General features: G+C 33.1%; 2 protein-coding genes across 4 annotated transcripts in view; both read right to left on the bottom strand.

Annotated features, from left to right (window-relative positions):
• Positions 1 to 9,048: 9,048 nt before the first annotated feature.
• Positions 9,049 to 12,490, bottom strand: LOC128244345 (uncharacterized). The gene is made up of 3 exons (XM_052962360.1): positions 12,336 to 12,490; positions 9,834 to 10,126; positions 9,049 to 9,454 (listed from the first exon to the last, which is right to left on the bottom strand). The coding sequence occupies exons 1-3, from the start codon at positions 12,477 to 12,479 to the stop codon at positions 9,049 to 9,051; spliced, it is 843 nt and encodes a 280-aa protein (XP_052818320.1). The 5' UTR covers positions 12,480 to 12,490.
• Positions 12,491 to 16,365: 3,875 nt separating this feature from the next.
• LOC128245019 (uncharacterized) overlaps positions 16,366 to 19,816 on the bottom strand; it is a 10,180-nt gene continuing 6,729 nt past the window's right edge. For all 3 annotated transcript variants that reach the window (XM_052963214.1, XM_052963215.1, XM_052963216.1), the window contains exons 3-4: positions 17,963 to 18,255; positions 16,366 to 17,586 (exon numbers count right to left, since the gene is read on the bottom strand). In XM_052963214.1, the coding sequence (XP_052819174.1) occupies positions 17,181 to 17,586; positions 17,963 to 18,255 (699 nt within the window). In that variant the 3' untranslated portion in view covers positions 16,366 to 17,180. The remainder of the gene's footprint in view (positions 17,587 to 17,962; positions 18,256 to 19,816) is intronic.

Raw genomic sequence — 19,816 nt, 5'->3', positions numbered from 1 at the left:
TCGATTCGTAAAATTCACAATTATATGTGGTAAATATGGCACGGTACTCAATGAATTAAAAACAGAAATAGTGTTTGATTCCATTTAAATCATTATACTTAAAGCGGAAGACTCCGAAAGTGTAGACAAATGTACACATATAATTGAAAATCGAATAGACAGACAATAAGCACACACTCTAAACATGATCGAAACAAAAACTGCATACACAACTATAACATTGAGGTTCAAACTCCATAGATGTATGCTTAAACCTTCATTAAAAGTCGCAAAAACAACACAGTCAAATAAAAATGCCTTTAACATTTCTAGTATTGTTGGTTGCTTAACTATTCATATGTTGTTGTTTCATTAAAATGTTGAAATTGCTTATGGTTATAGGGCCATTTGGCTTGCAATATACATTATGAGTGTAATCAAGCAATACAGATCTGAGATTTAAAAGATTTCGTTATTTATGTCATTGTACTTCGAGTTCATGTTAACGATAATAGTTCCTTGGAAATAAAAAACGACATTATTGCGTCTTGCACATTCAAACCCAGACGGCTCTTTTCATATTCTCATTTTATTTTGTGGTTTTGAAAGAATTTTTTCAATACAGCTGCCAACTTTCTATGCGGCGTCTGTTGCTTGAAAGGCACCCAGTACTTCAAGTGCTTGATGTCAATCGGACTAATTAACATGTAAGCTAATAGGGAAACGGGTAGAGTAATAAACGAATCCAATCAATATATTATTCAAATACATGTCCAAAACATATTTTTTTTAAAACTGGACTTAAACTGCATATTCAGCTACATGCTGATGGAAGTGCACAATTAGTATTGATATTAGCTCACAAACATTGTCAAACATTCACAATTAGATAAGTCAGCATGTCTCAATTCAAAGCATCACACTCGGATCAGTATATGTTTTCATACTAACGTGTGAGAAATGCACAGCAGGTAGCCTGAACTGTCAACGAAAATAATACCTTTAATATGTTTGCCCAAATGTATCAGAACATTTTTTTTTATATTAGATTTTAGAGCAACAGCTGCAAATTTAATGGGTTATTTCGGACATGCCATCCAAGAAAACACGGTGCCGTACAAAAAAGTATCTTCCCATTCAGAGATCTTAAACTTGAAATATGTGTTGGTCAACTCCGTTATCTCCCCTTTAACACGCACATTTGCATGGTTGGAAACGTCCAAAACCTCCAGTCCATAAACGATTGCTGGCGTCTTGCTGAAGGCAGGCTGGAAGTGGGTGGTCATGATCCAAGGGTAAGAGGGACGCGGGTTAAACATTCGTGGTCCCAACTCCCCAGACTGACATTTTTCTTCAAGTGAAGTGTTGATTCCTGAGACAGAAAGCTTCAGAGATTGCACGTCCTTTTCTAATAGTGACATGGTATCGTTTGTCCGTCGCTGGGTGTCACTTAGAGAAGTGCAGCTCGTATGAATCGATTCAGCCCTTAAGTGTAGTGAAAGGCAAAACATGCATTGTGAAACTATATATGTTAAATGTTATAAAAAAAGGTAGTAACTATTTTCTTTTCAAACATATACGCAACTATTTAGTGTTTTTATTAAGTTTAAATAAAATTCGTTCTACTTAAAATCTGCAATATAATCCATCGTTATACACTGACAAGATAGTAATGAAGAATACGAGCTCTCAGAAAAGCTCAATAATAATTATTATGGAATTGAGTGCGTTTTATTTACATACTATCAAGTTAGTGAAAAAAAACCTTACTATGCCGATCTACTTTGACAAAAGCAACGAGTTGTTTCTCCTAGTTTTCTGCATACATTAATGCCCCTTAGCCATGATAATCTTACCAACTTACCTTGCCAATGTGTCATTTACTTTCTTTATATCGTTTTTAGCGTCCCTCCCGACTTCAAATATCTCACGAGTGAGATTTATTTGTGTACCATTAAGTGTTGCAACTGCTGCCATCAGGGTGTTGAAATCCGATCTTATTATCGCTATATCAGTTTTTATTTGGTCTAGGACTTGTTTGGTTTGCGCTTTCTCGTTCTGGAATGCCTTCTGAGCGGAGTTTATGACACTACTTGTGCTTGCGTTCCCCTGTGCGTCAGTCAGATCATCAGCTGTGGTGTCTGGCTCGTCCAAGCCCTGTAAACATATGTTGTTTATAGTATTCTGCTCACCATTTATATATATTTGACATAAACTAATTGATTGTAAATAAAATATCGATGTCTGGTACCCTCAAAGTAGGGAGACCGTCTGCTGTTTGGGGAAATATCATTTACATTTCCGAAAATCATTACATATGCTAGTTGTTTGGTGTAAAGATGTGATCCTCAACCTCCATTCCTTATATGAACTGCCTTTCGGCAATTGCGTTTATCAATTGATGAACGCAACTTCTTCGAATATGTTCGGATCGCAATTCATCGCATGACAATATACATGAAAACTATTGATCTTGTTATTGTTTGTATTGTATCAGAAGGTCCCGTAAAATATAAATCAACATTTTAGAAAGTGATAATTTATTTTATTTCAAATAAATTGCTGTCATAAGTGTTTCAATTTAACGTTTAAAAGTGATTTCAAGTGGTTGATCTTTTTTCGCGTTATTGTGACGTCATTTGAAAAAAAAATGTTTACTTAAGGATTAATGAAAGGTTCCTTAAATGAAATGAAGTATTTTTTAACACTTATTAAATGAAATAATGAGCTAATGGTGTAAATATAAGGATTGAATTGCGGGGTTAATGTCACTATCGGGGATATGAACGCAATTGGCCTGGTCAAAGTTTCGGACTCCATACACTTTAACCAGCCCAATTGCGTTCATACCCCGATAATGACATCAACCCTGCAATTCATTCCTGAAGTAAATTTGCTGCTGATTAATGCAATGCCGTTTAAATGGCCGAAATTAATTTCTGAATGTTAGTATTTACTTAAATAGATTAATCTCTAGTTTGCAAATTATCAGTGAAATGCTAATCTCAATTTATGAAACAAGGTGAGGTGTTATGTTGTGTTACAATACATCCAAATGATTGATGTAATATGATGAAATAAAGCAAAAAGAATATTTTCGAACTCACTGCAAGGTATATAGGGTTGGGATGTTGATTTAAATTTAAGTGAAAACAATACCGAAAAGATATACCCAAAGAAGAAAAATATCAGGGTAAGGAAAACAAAGGTCAGGTACCATTAAAAACTGATCACGTGCAACAAAAATAGTTTGGTTGGGAAACCGAAACAAACCTTTTTGATTTCGATTAACACGCGCGCACATCGATGTTATATAATTTGTTAACATAGAAGAATTGTATATCACAATTGAACTGAAATTGCTGACTATTAGTGCAAGCATATATAAGTTAATAAAAACATTCAATGCATTGTATTATTTCCGATGACAGTTCATGGTTTCTTCTAAAGATAAATAACTTTCAAAATGACATTAAATGTAATGTTTATGAGGAATTCTTTGTCGAAGGATGTACAACTACTAGTCATTGCCATAGTATCGCAATGTTATTTTTAAAAGAATACAACAAAGGTGCTCAATATAAATAAAACCACCATTTTGAAATAATTACACACTAAACCCTATGCATGTGTACCTGATGATCTTGTTTTGTTTTAATCTACGTTTTTGCCTGAATAAGATCTTGCTTCGTTTGCACTTGTCCGTGTCTTATTACAGCCAATTCTAAATTGATGTTGACAACTTTTGATGACAAAACTTGGTATATAGACTTAGTAATATCCGATGGTGATACACAGAAATCATTATGCATACAAATCTCACATGAAAATCATTAAAAGGAACGCTTCTTCACAATCTTGCTGTGCTAAATTCTAAATAAATCTTAAGCACGAAGAGGGACATTGTGGTGATTTAAACAACTAAATAAATAAAATCGCTATTGAAGTATTTACCAAGAAAATATGTTTGCTAGAAAAACTGCAAGTCTTATTTTGCATTAACATTGTTTCTCATAAAAAAAATTAGTGATTCAAATTAATTTCAAAACAAGACAAGATTAGATTTAAATATTTAAAAAAGTATGGAACCCCAAATATATATAATTTCAGACATTCAAGTATATCTTTACTTTCGATACTTAAATTGGAAGATATTCATATTATAGGCTAACTTTTTAGATCAGTTGCTGAGCTCTGGTTTTCTGAAGAACTGTATCATTACAAAATAATTGCTAGCATCTCATTTGTTGTCCACAGTGATTGAATTAGAGAGTTTTACAAATGAGTTATTTTTTATAATTATACAGCGAACTTTTAAGACATAGGGAAACAGTTTCAATGCTGTGTAAACACAAGACCTGCGTACCTGAAGTCCTTGTAGTTTTGCAATTTCATCTTTCGCCTCACGAAGTTCTTGTTTAGTTTGCAATTGTTCTTTCCTTATAAGAGCCATTTCCAAATTCATGGAGTCAATCTTCGATGACAAAATGTGGTACATTTCGTCAGTCATACCGGGTGTTTGTACACAGAAATTAATTTGAACCTGAAATGAGAAACAAATCAGTTGCACTTCATTTAAAGTAAATCTAAAGTATTGAGAAATGATACAATGATGGTCTGTGCATGATACATACATCGAAAAAATCAACCACCAATCCAAAAAATCTAATTTTTTGTAAATATTCCGCTATTCATATTACGAAATGTTTTAAAAGAACTCGCCCAGCATGAACATGGTATATAATTGCATTTCGTGATAGTATACGTTTACTTTCTAAGTTGTGTTGCCATACTCTATTGAAGCTTATCGCAAGTTATGCGGACGCCTTCGGTAAGTTGAGGTGTGCGTTTTTCGGTGCATTAGGTTTGAGTGCGTTTGTCAGTTTTGGAGTATTTTTCATCAATTCTACCTTATATTGTGAACATTCAAGCTCCAAATTTAACTCAGTGCTTGAGGTGTTTGCTATTTTTAGCAATACCGATGTACCATTAAAGTGTGATCTCGTTGAATATGGACCCCAGGGCTCATTTTTGATCGGACTCAGGATCAAAATGTGATGCTGAAAGCTGACGCCGACCGTAAATTATGAGCAGTCATGGAATATTTAGCCCGAAACAACTTTCTGTGTGAAAATAAGATCTTTATACTTCCTGACAGTTTTTTTTTTAAGAATAATAAAATACTGAAGAAAATCTAAAACATCCTAAAAACTAGAAGGGCATATGTTTGAAAATTTGGCGAAGTTCAACCATTTATTAAAACATATGCTGTATTCAAAGATACAACAAATGTGCATCACTCAAAAAACACAATTCCCACTTGACCAATATAGCTCAGATTTGCTACATTGAAACTTACTAACTGAAGTACCACATAGTGTACAATTTAAGTTTAGCAGTTATTTCGTATTTTTCCATTAATTTTTTTACTGGGTATGTCTACCACGTAGAATCCATTCCTTATGCGTGATTGGCTAGTCGGTGTTATCACGTGATATTGCCGAAGTAGATGTATAGCTTAATTATGTCATCCATTTAGAGGTAGCCGTCGTAGCTCAGTAGATACGACGCTGGACTGCAATTTTGGCGACAGGGGTTCGAACCCGGTCTCCGACACATTTTTTTTTACATTTTGGTACTTTTTTACAATCATGATATCAAAGCGTAACACATTATATTAGATAATTGTCATGTGATTCGTTACAGAAAAAAAACTTTTTTGGGGCCAATCTGGTGTACAGTCCCTTTAATGCGGCATTTTGTAAGAACAATATTTCTATTTTATATGTCTCTTATTTTCATTATGTCGTTGTTTATATTGTGTATTATAAAATACAGAGAAGTGTAGCAAAAACATGTATGTTCGTTAATATTTCTAAAACTAAAATAACTAATGTATTTGTAAAATGGAACAACACAGTAGCCAAATCTTAAGACATATTCTAGGTGTCATTTTTGACTTGAATTCAAATATGTCATTACAGTTTGTTAGTATTCAAATATATCCATTGACAATGAAAGAACGTTTTCAATTTTTCACCATTCTCGTTCTCGTTCATTTTGGTTTTGATTCATGTATTTATATGCGTTGTATGTTTCTCGTTTATATAGAATGTTGTTTGATAAAATGCCATAACTTCATTTCTTAAAGCTGCACTCCCACCGGTTGACCGTTTTGACCAAAAAAAAAATGTCTTGAGCTTTGCAATTTTTTGCGTAAATTCTGTCAAACCAGTGATATAAGACCGTTGACAAAAATCAGACAGAACGATTTCATATTTTTGTCCCAAATGTTTTAAGCATTTTTCTGAAAGCGTTAGTAACGCTCTTACCCATAAAAACATTTCGTTTTCGAACAGAAATGTAACAAAAACGGCGATCTGATCTTTTGTGTGCAGTCTTAAATCACATGTCATCAGACTTTAACCCAAATATTTGCTTATTACAAGAAAAAACATAAAAAAGTTCCCAAAACGGTCAATCTGTAAGATTGCAGCTTTAATAGGCATTATTTGTTTTATATATTTGTATATTGTTCCTTGTAATATTGCTTTTATGACAAATCGATCTTGTGTTCAAATGTTAATACAGTCAAAACCCGTTGGCTCGATATTCTCGGGCCCGAAAAAAATCGAGCCAAGCGAGACTGTTAACATAGAGTAAATTAAAATCGGTCCTTTAAATTAAGTTCGAGCCAACGATGTAAACGACCCAAGCAATATCGAGCGAACGGGTTTCGTGTGTATGTTATACTTGTGTTATACATCTTATCAACAAGTGTACGACAATAAACATGTAGACATGTCGATACATTGAATTTCATAGTCCAGAGATGTATGCTTTTCGCATAAATATTGTTGAAAACACCAATAAACAATTAAGTGAATAACACATGCATCAATTTATATTCATTTTCGTCGGGAAATTATCAATGTGCATTTCCAACGACACCACCTTATAATAATGCCTGTCCCTTAGTATCAAAAATAAATCTGTTCACAAACTAATCGTTTTGTGTCATTACGTTAGAATTGCTTATGGGGATAGTCTTTCATTATTTTTCTTGACAATCATTTATTGATTATGGATTTGTCGAAATCTAACAATGGTTTTTAACTCATGTGAATATTGTTTTTACCTGTACACTATATAGATATACATTATTTAGATCATAAGAGTCAAATTAAAGTTGTTGAATATAATAGTGTAATACATTTAAAAAAAAAACGCCATCGACCTATACTGTTCCCCTTAAATCCTAATGAGCTACTAGTATTATACAAGTCAGTTATCTTGATATACTACCATTTTTTCAGTTGTTTATTGATAGTATAGCCTCTAACAATGATTGGCTCAACCGGGAAATTACTCTCAACCCCTATAAAATGTGGTAGTTACACTTAAATTTCTAAGTAAGGTCGTTTTTGTGATTTAATACGTTTAGGTTGACGCTTTCTTTCAAAACAACTATTTCGCCTTTCATAAGTACTCAGTAGAATGTATATTAGTTTTAATATAATGATTTTTTTTATATTTTGTTTCAAAATATCTATTTTCTTATTTATTTCGTAAGTTAAATAAAATTATTGGTCGAATGGATCTCATATTCCAAACTTGTTTTGTTTTAAATGTTCGACACCAAGAATGACAGACAATATACCAAAGGAAAACCGAACAAATAGCTGGGTCCTTTTCCTTAACTCGATAAATGTAAAGAAAGAAAATAACACACGCATGCGTTTTATTGTTGTAATCTCATCGTGGTCGTTCTTATTTGTGGTCAGATGTCGCTTTTGCTCTTTCGTGGTGACATTTTTACATGAGTATTGTCAAGTTCAATAAAGTGCATGGTCACATTCTACAGTCATTGATAAGCTTTCACTAGCGCAATAGACCGCGAGTATTAGTGGTTATGTCAAGTAAACGAAGCGAATTTGTATACTTACGTATGAAAAATCAATGTCAGATTTTGAATTATGTTTTGAAATTAAGGAAGCCAATTACAAGAATATCGATTCGTAAAATTCACAATTATATGTGGTAAATATGGCACGGTACTCAATGAATTAAAAACAGAAATAGTGTTTGATTCCATTTAAATCATTATACTTAAAGCGGAAGACTCCGAAAGTGTAGACAAATGTACACATATAATTGAAAATCGAATAGACAGACAATAAGCACACACTCTAAACATGATCGAAACAAAAACTGCATACACAACTATAACATTGAGGTTCAAACTCCATAGATGTATGCTTAAACCTTCATTAAAAGTCGCAAAAACAACACAGTCAAATAAAAATGCCTTTAACATTTCTAGTATTGTTGGTTGCTTAACTATTCATATGTTGTTGTTTCATTAAAATGTTGAAATTGCTTATGGTTATAGGGCCATTTGGCTTGCAATATACATTATGAGTGTAATCAAGCAATACAGATCTGAGATTTAAAAGATTTCGTTATTTATGTCATTGTACTTCGAGTTCATGTTAACGATAATAGTTCCTTGGAAATAAAAAACGACATTATTGCGTCTTGCACATTCAAACCCTGACGGCTCTTTTCATATTCTCATTTTATTTTGTGGTTTTGAAAGAATTTTTTCAATACAGCTGCCAACTTTCTATGCGGCGTCTGTAGCTTGAAAGGCACCCAGTACTTCAAGTGCTTGATGTCAATCGGACTAATTAACATGTAAGCTAATAGGGAAACGGGTAGAGTAATAAACGAATCCAATCAATATATTATTCAAATACATGTCCAAAACATATTTTTTTTAAAACTGGACTTAAACTGCATATTCAGCTACATGCTGATGGAAGTGCACAATTAGTATTGATATTAGCTCACAAACATTGTCAAACATTCACAATTAGATAAGTCAGCATGTCTCAATTCAAAGCATCACACTCGGATCAGTATATGTTTTCATACTAACGTGTGAGAAATGCACAGCAGGTAGCCTGAACTGTCAACGAAAATAATACCTTTAATATTTTTGCCCAAATGTATCAGAACATTTTTTTTTATATTAGATTTTAGAGCAACAGCCGAAAATTTAATGGGTTATTTCGGACATGCCATCCAAGAAAACACGGTGCCGTACAAAAAAGTATCTTCCCATTCAGAGATCTTAAACTTGAAATATGTGTTGGTCAACTCCGTTATCTCCCCTTTAACACGCACATTTGCATGGTTGGAAACGTCCAAAACCTCCAGTCCATAAACGATTGCTGGCGTCTTGCTGAAGGCAGGCTGGAAGTGGGTGGTCATGATCCAAGGGTAAGAGGGACGCGGGTTAAACATTCGTGGTCCAAACTCCCCAGACTGACATTTTTCTTCAAGTGAAGTGTTGATTCCTGAGACAGAAAGCTTCAGAGATTGCACGTCCTTTTCTAATAGTGACATGGTATCGTTTGTCCGTCGCTGGGTGTCACTTAGAGAAGTGCAGCTCGTATGAATCGATTCAGCCCTTAAGTGTAGTGAAAGGCAAAACATGCATTGTGAAACTATATATGTTAAATGTTATAAAAAAAGGTAGTAACTATTTTCTTTTCAAACATATACGCAACTATTTAGTGTTTTTATTAAGTTTAAATAAAATTCGTTCTACTTAAAATCTGCAATATAATCCATCGTTATACACTGACAAGATAGTAATGAAGAATACGAGCTCTCAGAAAAGCTCAATAATAATTATTATGGAATTGAGTGCGTTTTATTTACATACTATCAAGTTAGTGAAAAAAAACCTTACTATGCCGATCTACTTTGACAAAAGCAACGAGTTGTTTCTCCTAGTTTTCTGCATACATTAATGCCCCTTAGCCATGATAATCTTACCAACTTACCTTGCCAATGTGTCATTTACTTTCTTTATATCGTTTTTAGCGTCCCTCCCGACTTCAAATATCTCACGAGTGAGATTTACTTGTGTACCATTAAGTGTTGCAACTGTTGCCATCAGGGTGTTGAAATCCGATCTTATTATCGCTATATCAGTTTTTATTTGGTCTAGGACTTGTTTGGTTTGCGCTTTCTCGTTCTGGAATGCCTTCTGAGCGGAGTTTATGACACTACTTGTGCTTGCGTTCCCCTTTGCGTCAGTCAGATCATCAGCTGTGGTGTCTGGCTCGTCCAAGCCCTGTAAACATATGTTGTTTATAGTATTCTGCTCACCATTTATATATATTTGACATAAACTAATTGATTGTAAATAAAATATCGATGTCTGGTACCCTCAAAGTAGGGAGACCGTCTGCTGTTTGGGGAAATATCATTTACATTTCCGAAAATCATTACATATGCTAGTTGTTTGGTGTAAAGATGTGATCCTCAACCTCCATTCCTTATATGAACTGCCTTTCGGCAATTGCGTTTATCAATTGATGAACGCAACTTCTTCGAATATGTTCGGATCGCAATTCATCGCATGACAATATACATGAAAACTATTGATCTTGTTATTGTTTGTATTGTATCAGAAGGTCCCGTAAAATATAAATCAACATTTTAGAAAGTGATAATTTATTTTATTTCAAATAAATTGCTGTCATAAGTGTTTCAATTTAACGTTTAAAAGTGATTTCAAGTGGTTGATCTTTTTTCGCGTTATTGTGACGTCATTTGAAAAAAAAATGTTTACTTAAGGATTAATGAAAGGTTCCTTAAATGAAATGAAGTATTTTTTAACACTTATTAAATGAAATAATGAGCTAATGGTGTAAATATAAGGATTGAATTGCGGGGTTAATGTCACTATCGGGGATATGAACGCAATTGGCCTGGTCAAAGTTTCGGACTCCATACACTTTAACCAGCCCAATTGCGTTCATACCCCGATAATGACATCAACCCTGCAATTCATTCCTGAAGTAAATTTGCTGCTGATTAATGCAATGCCGTTTAAATGGCCGAAATTAATTTCTGAATGTTAGTATTTACTTAAATAGATTAATCTCTAGTTTGCAAATTATCAGTGAAATGCTAATCTCAATTTATGAAACAAGGTGAGGTGTTATGTTGTGTTACAATACATCCAAATGATTGATGTAATATGATGAAATAAAGCAAAAAGAATATTTTCGAACTCACTGCAAGGTATATAGGGTTGGGATGTTGATTTAAATTTAAGTGAAAACAATACCGAAAAGATATACCCAAAGAAGAAAAATATCAGGGTAAGGAAAACAAAGGTCAGGTACCATTAAAAACTGATCACGTGCAACAAAAATAGTTTGGTTGGGAAACCGAAACAAACCTTTTTGATTTCGATTAACACGCGCGCACATCGATGTTATATAATTTGTTAACATAGAAGAATTGTATATCACAATTGAACTGAAATTGCTGACTATTAGTGCAAGCATATATAAGTTAATAAAAACATTCAATGCATTGTATTATTTCCGATGACAGTTCATGGTTTCTTCTAAAGATAAATAACTTTCAAAATGACATTAAATGTAATGTTTATGAGGAATTCTTTGTCGAAGGATGTACAACTACTAGTCATTGCCATAGTATCGCAATGTTATTTTTAAAAGAATACAACAAAGGTGCTCAATATAAATAAAACCACCATTTTGAAATAATTACACACTAAACCCTATGCATGTGTACCTGATGATCTTGTTTTGTTTTAATCTACGTTTTTGCCTGAATAAGATCTTGCTTCGTTTTCACTTGTCCGTGTCTTATTACAGCCAATTCTAAATTGATGTTGACAACTTTTGATGACAAAACTTGGTATATAGACTTAGTAATATCCGATGGTGATACACAGAAATCATTATGCATACAAATCTCACATGAAAATCATTAAAAGGAACGCTTCTTCACAATCTTGCTGTGCTAAATTCTAAATAAATCTTAAGCACGAAGAGGGACATTGTGGTGATTTAAACAACTAAATAAATAAAATCGCTATTGAAGTATTTACCAAGAAAATATGTTTGCTAGAAAAACTGCAAGTCTTATTTTGCATTAACATTGTTTCTCATAAAAAAAATTAGTGATTCAAATTAATTTCAAAACAAGACAAGATTAGATTTAAATATTTAAAAAAGTATGGAACCCCAAATATATATAATTTCAGACATTCAAGTATATCTTTACTTTCGATACTTAAATTGGAAGATATTCATATTATAGGCTAACTCTTTAGATCAGTTGCTGAGCTCTGGTTTTCTGAAGAACTGTATCATTACAAAATAATTGCTAGCATCTCATTTGTTGTCCACAGTGATTGAATTAGAGAGTTTTACAAATGAGTTATTTTTTATAATTATACAGCGAACTTTTAAGACATAGGGAAACAGTTTCAATGCTGTGTAAACACAAGACCTGCGTACCTGAAGTCCTTGTAGTTTTGCAATTTCATCTTTCGCCTCACGAAGTTCTTGTTTAGTTTGCAATTGTTCTTTCCTTATAAGAGCCATTTCCAAATTCATGGAGTCAATCTTCGATGACAAAATGTGGTACATTTCGTCAGTCATACCGGGTGTTTGTACACAGAAATTAATTTGAACCTGAAATGAGAAACAAATCAGTTGCACTTCATTTAAAGTAAATCTAAAGTATTGAGAAATGATACAATGATGGTCTGTGCATGATACATACATCGAAAAAATCAACCACCAATCCAAAAAATCTAATTTTTTGTAAATATTCCGCTATTCATATTACGAAATGTTTTAAAAGAACTCGCCCAGCATGAACATGGTATATAATTGCATTTCGTGATAGTATACGTTTACTTTCTAAGTTGTGTTGCCATACTCTATTGAAGCTTATCGCAAGTTATGCGGACGCCTTCGGTAAGTTGAGGTGTGCGTTTTTCGGTGCATTAGGTTTGAGTGCTTTTGTCAGTTTTGGAGTATTTTTCATCAATTCTACCTTATATTGTGAACATTCAAGCTCCAAATTTAACTCAGTGCTTGAGGTGTTTGCTATTTTTAGCAATACCGATGTACCATTAAAGTGTGATCTCGTTGAATATGGACCCCAGGGCTCATTTTTGATCGGACTCAGGATCAAAATGTGATGCTGAAAGCTGACGCCGACCGTAAATTATGACCAGTCATGGAATATTTAGCCCGAAACAACTTTCTGTGTGAAAATAAGATCTTTATACTTCCTGACAGTTTTTTTTTAAGAATAATAAAATACTGAAGAAAATCTAAAACATCCTAAAAACTAGAAGGGCATATGTTTGAAAATTTGGCGAAGTTCAACCATTTATTAAAACATATGCTGTATTCAAAGATACAACAAATGTGCATCACTCAAAAAACACAATTCCCACTTGACCAATATAGCTCAGATTTGCTACATTGAAACTTACTAACTGAAGTACCACATAGTGTACAATTTAAGTTTAGCAGTTATTTCGTATTTTTCCATTAATTTTTTTACTGGGTATGTCTACCACGTAGAATCCATTCCTTATGCGTGATTGGCTAGTCGGTGTTATCACGTGATATTGCCGAAGTAGATGTATAGCTTAATTATGTCATCCATTTAGAGGTAGCCGTCGTAGCTCAGTAGATACGACGCTGGACTGCAATTTTGGCGACAGGGGTTCGAACCCGGTCTCCGACACATTTTTTTTTTACATTTTGGTACTTTTTTACAATCATGATATCAAAGCGTAACACATTATATTAGATAATTGTCATGTGATTCGTTACAGAAAAAAAACTTTTTTGGGGCCAATCTGGTGTACAGTCCCTTTAATGCGGCATTTTGTAAGAACAATATTTCTATTTTATATGTCTCTTATTTTCATTATGTCGTTGTTTATATTGTGTATTATAAAATACAGAGAAGTGTAGCAAAAACATGTATGTTCGTTAATATTTCTAAAACTAAAATAACTAATGTATTTGTAAAATGGAACAACACAGTAGCCAAATCTTAAGACATATTCTAGGTGTCATTTTTGACTTGAATTCAAATATGTCATTACAGTTTGTTAGTATTCAAATATATCCATTGACAATGAAAGAACGTTTTCAATTTTTCACCATTCTCGTTCTCGTTCATTTTGGTTTTGATTCATGTATTTATATGCGTTGTATGTTTCTCGTTTATATAGAATGTTGTTTGATAAAATGCCATAACTTTATTTCTTAAAGCTGCACTCTCACCGGTTGACCGTTTTGACAAAAAAAATTGTCTTGAGCTTTGCAATTTTTTGCGTAAATTCTGTCAAACCAGTGATATAAGACCGTTGACAAAAATCAGACCGAACGATTTCATATTTATGTCCCAAATGTTTTATGCATTTTTCTGAAAGCGTTGGTAACGCTCTTACCCATAAAATTATTCCTTTTTAGTTTAAACATATTTTATTCATCAATACATGTCAAATACAATGTAAATCAAATACAAGTACAAATGTTATGAAACGGATGAGAACGAAAGATAAATAAATCTTATAATGTTCTTCTCCAAACAATTTTTAGAGTGCTTTTTTAAGTGACGGACATTATATTTCGAACAGAAATGTAACAAAAACGGCGATCTGATCTTTTGTATGCAGTCTTATATCACAGGTCATCAGACTTTAACCCAAATGTTTGCTTATTACAAGAAAAAACATAAAAAAGTTGTCAAAACGGTCAGTCTGTAAGATTGCAGCTTTAATAGGCATTATTTGTTTCATATATTTGTATATTGTTCCTTGTAATATTGCTTTTATGACAAATCGATCTTGTGTTCAAATGTTAATACAGTCGAAACCCGTTGGTATAGGGCCCGAAAAAAATCGAGCCAAGCGAGACTGTTAACATAGAGTAAATTAAAATCGGTCCTTTAAATTAAGTTCGAGCCAACGATGTAATCGACCTAAGCAATATCGAGCGAACGGGTTTCGAGTGTATGTTATACTTGTGTTATACATCTTATCAACAAGCGTACGACAATAAACATGTAGACATGTCGATACATTGAAGGTCATAGTCCAGAGATATATGCTTTTCGCATAAATATTGTTGAAAACACCAATAAACAATTAAGTGAATACCACATGCATCAATTTATATTCATGTTTTCGTCGGGAAATTGTCCAATGTGCATTTTCGACGACACCACCTAATAATAATGCCTGTCAAAAATAAATCTGTTCACAAATTATTCGTTTTGTTTCATTACGTCGGAATTGCTTATGGGAATAGTCTTTCATTATTTTTTCTTGACAATCATTTATTGATTATGGATTTGTCGAAATCTAACAATAGTTTTTAACTCATGTGAATATTGTTTTTACCTGTACACTATATAGATATACGTTATTTAGATCATAAGAGTCAAATTTAAGTTGTTGAATATAATAGTGTAATACATTTTTTTTTAAAAAACGCCATCGACCTATACTGTTCCCCTTAAATCCTAATGAGCTACTAGTATTATACAAGTCAGTTATCTTGATATACTACCATTTTTTTCAGTTGTTTATTGATAGTATAGCCTCTAACAATGCATTGGCTCAACCGGGAAATTACTCACAACCCCTATAAAATGTGGTAGTAACACTTAAAGTTCTAAGTAAGGTCGTTTTTGTGATTTAATACGTTTAAGTTTACGCTTTCTTTCAAAACAATTATTTCGCCTTTCATAAGTACTCAATAGAATGTATATTAGTTTTAATATAATGATTTTTTATATTTTGTTTCAAAATATCTATTTTCTTATTTATTTCGTAAGTTAAATAAAATTATTGGTCGAATGGATCTCATATTCCAAACTTGTTTTGTTTTTAATGTTCGACACCAAGAATGACAGACAATATACCAAAGGAAGACCGAACAAATAGCTGGGTCCTTTTCCTTAACTCGATAAATGTAAAGAATGAAAATAACACACGCATGCGTTTAATTGTTGTTATCTCATCGTGGTCGTTCTTATTTGTGGTCAGATGTCGCTTTTGTTCTTTCGTGGTGACATTTTTACATGAGTATTGTTAAATTCAAATAAGTGCATGGTCAAATTCTACAGTCAATGATAAGCTTTCACCAGCGCAATAGACCGTATGTATGTGTGGATATGTCAAGTAAACGAAGCGAATTTGTATACTTATGAAAAATCAATGACAGATTTTGAATTATGTTTTGAAATAAAGGAAGCCAATTACAAGAATATCGATTCGTAAAATTAACAATTATATGTGATAAATATGGCACAGTACTCAATGAATTAAAAACAGAAATAGTGTTTGATTCCATTTAAATCATTATACTTAAAGCGGAAGACTCCGAAAGTGTAGACAAATGTACACATATGATTGAAAATCGAATAGACAGACAATAAGCACACACTATAAACATGATCGAAACAAAAACTGCATACACAACTATAACATTGAGGTTCAAACTCCATAGATGTATGCTTAAACCTTCATTAAAAGTCGCAAAAACAACACAGTCAAATAAAAATGCCTTTAACATTTCTAGTATTGTCGGTTGCTTAACTATTCATATGTTGTTGTTTCATTAAAATGTTGAAATCGCTTATGGTTATAGGGCCATTTGGCTTGCCATATACATTATGAGTGAAATCAAGCAATACAGATCTGAGATTTAAAAGATTTCGTTATTTATGTCATTGTACTTCGAGTTTATGTTAACGATAATAGTTCCTTGGAAATAAAAAACGACATTTTGTGCATCTTGCACATTCAAACCCAGACGGCTCTTTTCATATTCTCATTTTATTTTGTGGTTTTGAAAGAATTTTTTCAATACAGCTGCCAACTTTCTATGCGGCGTCTGTAGCTTGAAAGGCACCCAGTACTTCAAGTGTTTGATGTCAATCGGACTAATTAACATGTAAGCTAATAGGGAAACGGGTAGAGTAATAAACGAATCCAATCAATATATTATTCAAATACATGTCCAAAACATTTTTTTTAAACTGGACTTAAACTGCATATTCAGCTACATGCTGATGGAAGTGCACAATAAGTATTGATATTAGCTCACAAACATTGTCAAACATTCACAATTAGATAAGTCAGCATGTCTCAATTCAAAGCATCACACTCGGATCAGTATATGTTTTCATACTAACGTGTGAGAAATGCACAGCAGGTAGCCTGAACTATCAACGAAAATAATACCTTTGATATGTTTGCCCAAATGTATCAGAACATTTCTTTTTATATTAGACTTTAGAGCAACAGCCGCAAATTTAATGGGTTATTTCGGACATGCCATCCAAGAAAACACGGTGCCGTACAAAAAAGTATCTTCCCATTCAGAGATCTTAAACTTGAAATATGTGTTGGTCAACTCCGTTATCTCCCCTTTAACACGCACATTTGCATGGTTGGAAACGTCCAAAACCTTCAGTCCATAAACGATTGCTGGCGTCTTGCTGAAGGCAGGCTGGAAGTGGGTGGTCATGATCCAAGGGTAAGAGGGACGCGGGTTAAACATTCGTGGTCCAAACTCCCCAGACTGACATTTTTCTTCAAGTGAAGTGTTGATTCCTGAGACAGAAAGCTTCAGAGATTGCACGTCCTTTTCTAATAGTGACATGGTATCGTTTGTCCGTCGCTGGGTGTCACTTAGAGAAGTGCAGCTCGTATGATTCGATTCAGCCCTTAAGTGTAGTGAAAGGCAAAACATGCATTGTGAAACTATATATGCTAAATGTTATAAAAAAAGGAAGTGACTATTTTCTTTTCAAACATATACGCAACTATTTAGTGTTTTTATAAAGTTTAAATAAAATGCGTTCTACTTAAAATCTGCAATATAATCCATCGTTATACACTGACAAGATAGTAATGAAGAATACGAGCTCTCAGAAAAGCTCAATAATATTATGGAATTGAGTGCGTTTTATTTACATACTATCAAGTTAGTGAAAAAAAAACGTTACTATGCCGATCTACTTTGACAAAAGCAACGAGTTGTTTCTCCTAGTTTTCTGAATACATTAATGCCCCTTAGCCATGATAATCTTACCAACTTACCTTGCCAATGTGTCATTTACTTTCTTTATATCGTTTTTAGCGTCCCTCCCGACTTCAAATATCTCACGAGTGAGATTTATTTGTGTACCATTAAGTGTTGCAACTGTTGCCATCAGGGTGTTGAAATCCGATCTTATTATCGCTATATCAGTTTTTATTTGGTCTAGGACTTGTTTGGTTTGCGCTTTCTCGTTCTGGAATGCCTTCTGAGCGGAGTTTATGACACTACTTGTGCTTGCGTTCCCCTTTGCGTCAGTCAGATCATCAGCTGTGGTGTCTGGCTCGTCCAAGCCCTGTAAACATATGTTGTTTATAGTATTCTGCTCACCATTTAGATATATTTGACATTAACTAATTGATTGTAAATAAAATATCGATGTCTGGTACCCTCAAAGTAGGGAGACCGTCTGCTGTTTGGGGAAATATCATTTACATTTCTGAAAATCATTACAATCATATGCTAGTTGTTTGGTGTAAAGATGTGATCCTAGTATTCAGTTCATATTCGTAAATTAATATTTCTTTGGTCATATTTCTGCATTTTCTGTCTCAGACATGCATGCGAAAAAAAGTCAGTCGATTGTGATATATATTTGTAAGGTAAATCTTTGTGAAACGTTTAATATTCTAACTCCAATTTCTGCAAACTTCGAAAAGGCTAATGTAGCTTATTTAAATTATCCAAAATACATTCTTTAATTGAATTTGAGAAATAAAATATTGCTTACGGAAATTATCATAACGACAATTCCTAATTTGAACATGGAAAGAAATAAGTAAATATTATGCAAATGTAAAAAACAAATAGTGAGCTTTACTTAATCCTGTTATAAGAAACTTGAGACATTTCGAGAAATTGGGACCTGGGAAAGAATTTTCATTAATTTAGATATTATGTCTACTAATATGTGCTTGTCATAATCTCATTGATAAACTACGTTTTGATGTCTGGTACCCCAAAATGTGTATCAATTGAATAAATTTACACCTCAACCTCCATTCCTTATATGAACTGCCTTTCGGCAATTGCGTTTATCAATCGATGAACGCAACTTCTTCGAATATGTTCGGATCGCAATTCATCGCATGACAATATACATGAAAACTATTGATCTTGTTATTGTTTGTATTGTATCAGAAGGTCCCGTAAAATATAAATCAACATTTTAGAAAGTGATAATTTATTTTATTTCAAATATATCGCTGTCATAAGTGTTTCAATTTAACGTTTAAAAGTGATTTCAAGTGGTTGATCTTTTTTCGCGTTATTGTGACGTCATTTGAAAAAAAAAATGTTTACTTAAGGATTAATGAAAGGTTTCTTAAATGAAATGAAGTATTCTTTAACAATTATTAAATGAAATAATGAGCTAATAGTGTAAATATAAGGATTGAATTGCGGGGTTGATGTCATTATCGGGGATATGAACGCAATTGGGCTGGTCAAAGTTTCGGACTCCATACACTTTAACCAGCCCAATTGCGTTCATACCCCGATAACGACATTAACCCTGCAATTCATTCCTGAAGTAAATTTGCTGCTGATTAATGCAATGCCGTTTAAATGGCCGAAATTAATTTCTGAATGTTAGTATTTACTTAAATAGATTAATCTCTAGTTTGCAAATTATTAGTGAAATGCTAATCTCAATTTATGAAACAAGGTGAGGTGTTATGTTGTGTTACAATACATCCAAATGATTGATGTAATATGATAAAATAAAGCAAAAAGAATATTTTCGAACTCACTGCAAGGTATATAGGGTTGGGATGTTGATTTAAATTTAAGTGAAAACAATACCGAAAAGATATACCCAAAGAAGAAAAAATATCAGGGTAAGGAAAACAAAGGTC

This window comes from Mya arenaria, chromosome 8 (assembly GCF_026914265.1).
Source record: "Mya arenaria isolate MELC-2E11 chromosome 8, ASM2691426v1".
Taxonomy (NCBI): Eukaryota; Metazoa; Mollusca; class Bivalvia; order Myida; family Myidae; genus Mya; species Mya arenaria.
This window is presented reverse-complemented; position numbering and strand designations above follow the sequence as displayed.

Coding starts and splice junctions, on each gene's coding strand:
- LOC128244345 (XM_052962360.1), bottom strand. CDS start 12,479: ATGACTGACGAAATGTACCACATTTTGTCATCGAAGATTGACTCCATG. Junction 10,127..12,335: donor CAAAACTACAAGGACTTCAG/GTACGCAGGTCT, acceptor ATATGTTTACAG/GGCTTGGACGAGCCAGACAC. Junction 9,455..9,833: donor GTAAATGACACATTGGCAAG/GTAAGTTGGTAA, acceptor ACTACACTTAAG/GGCTGAATCGATTCATACGA.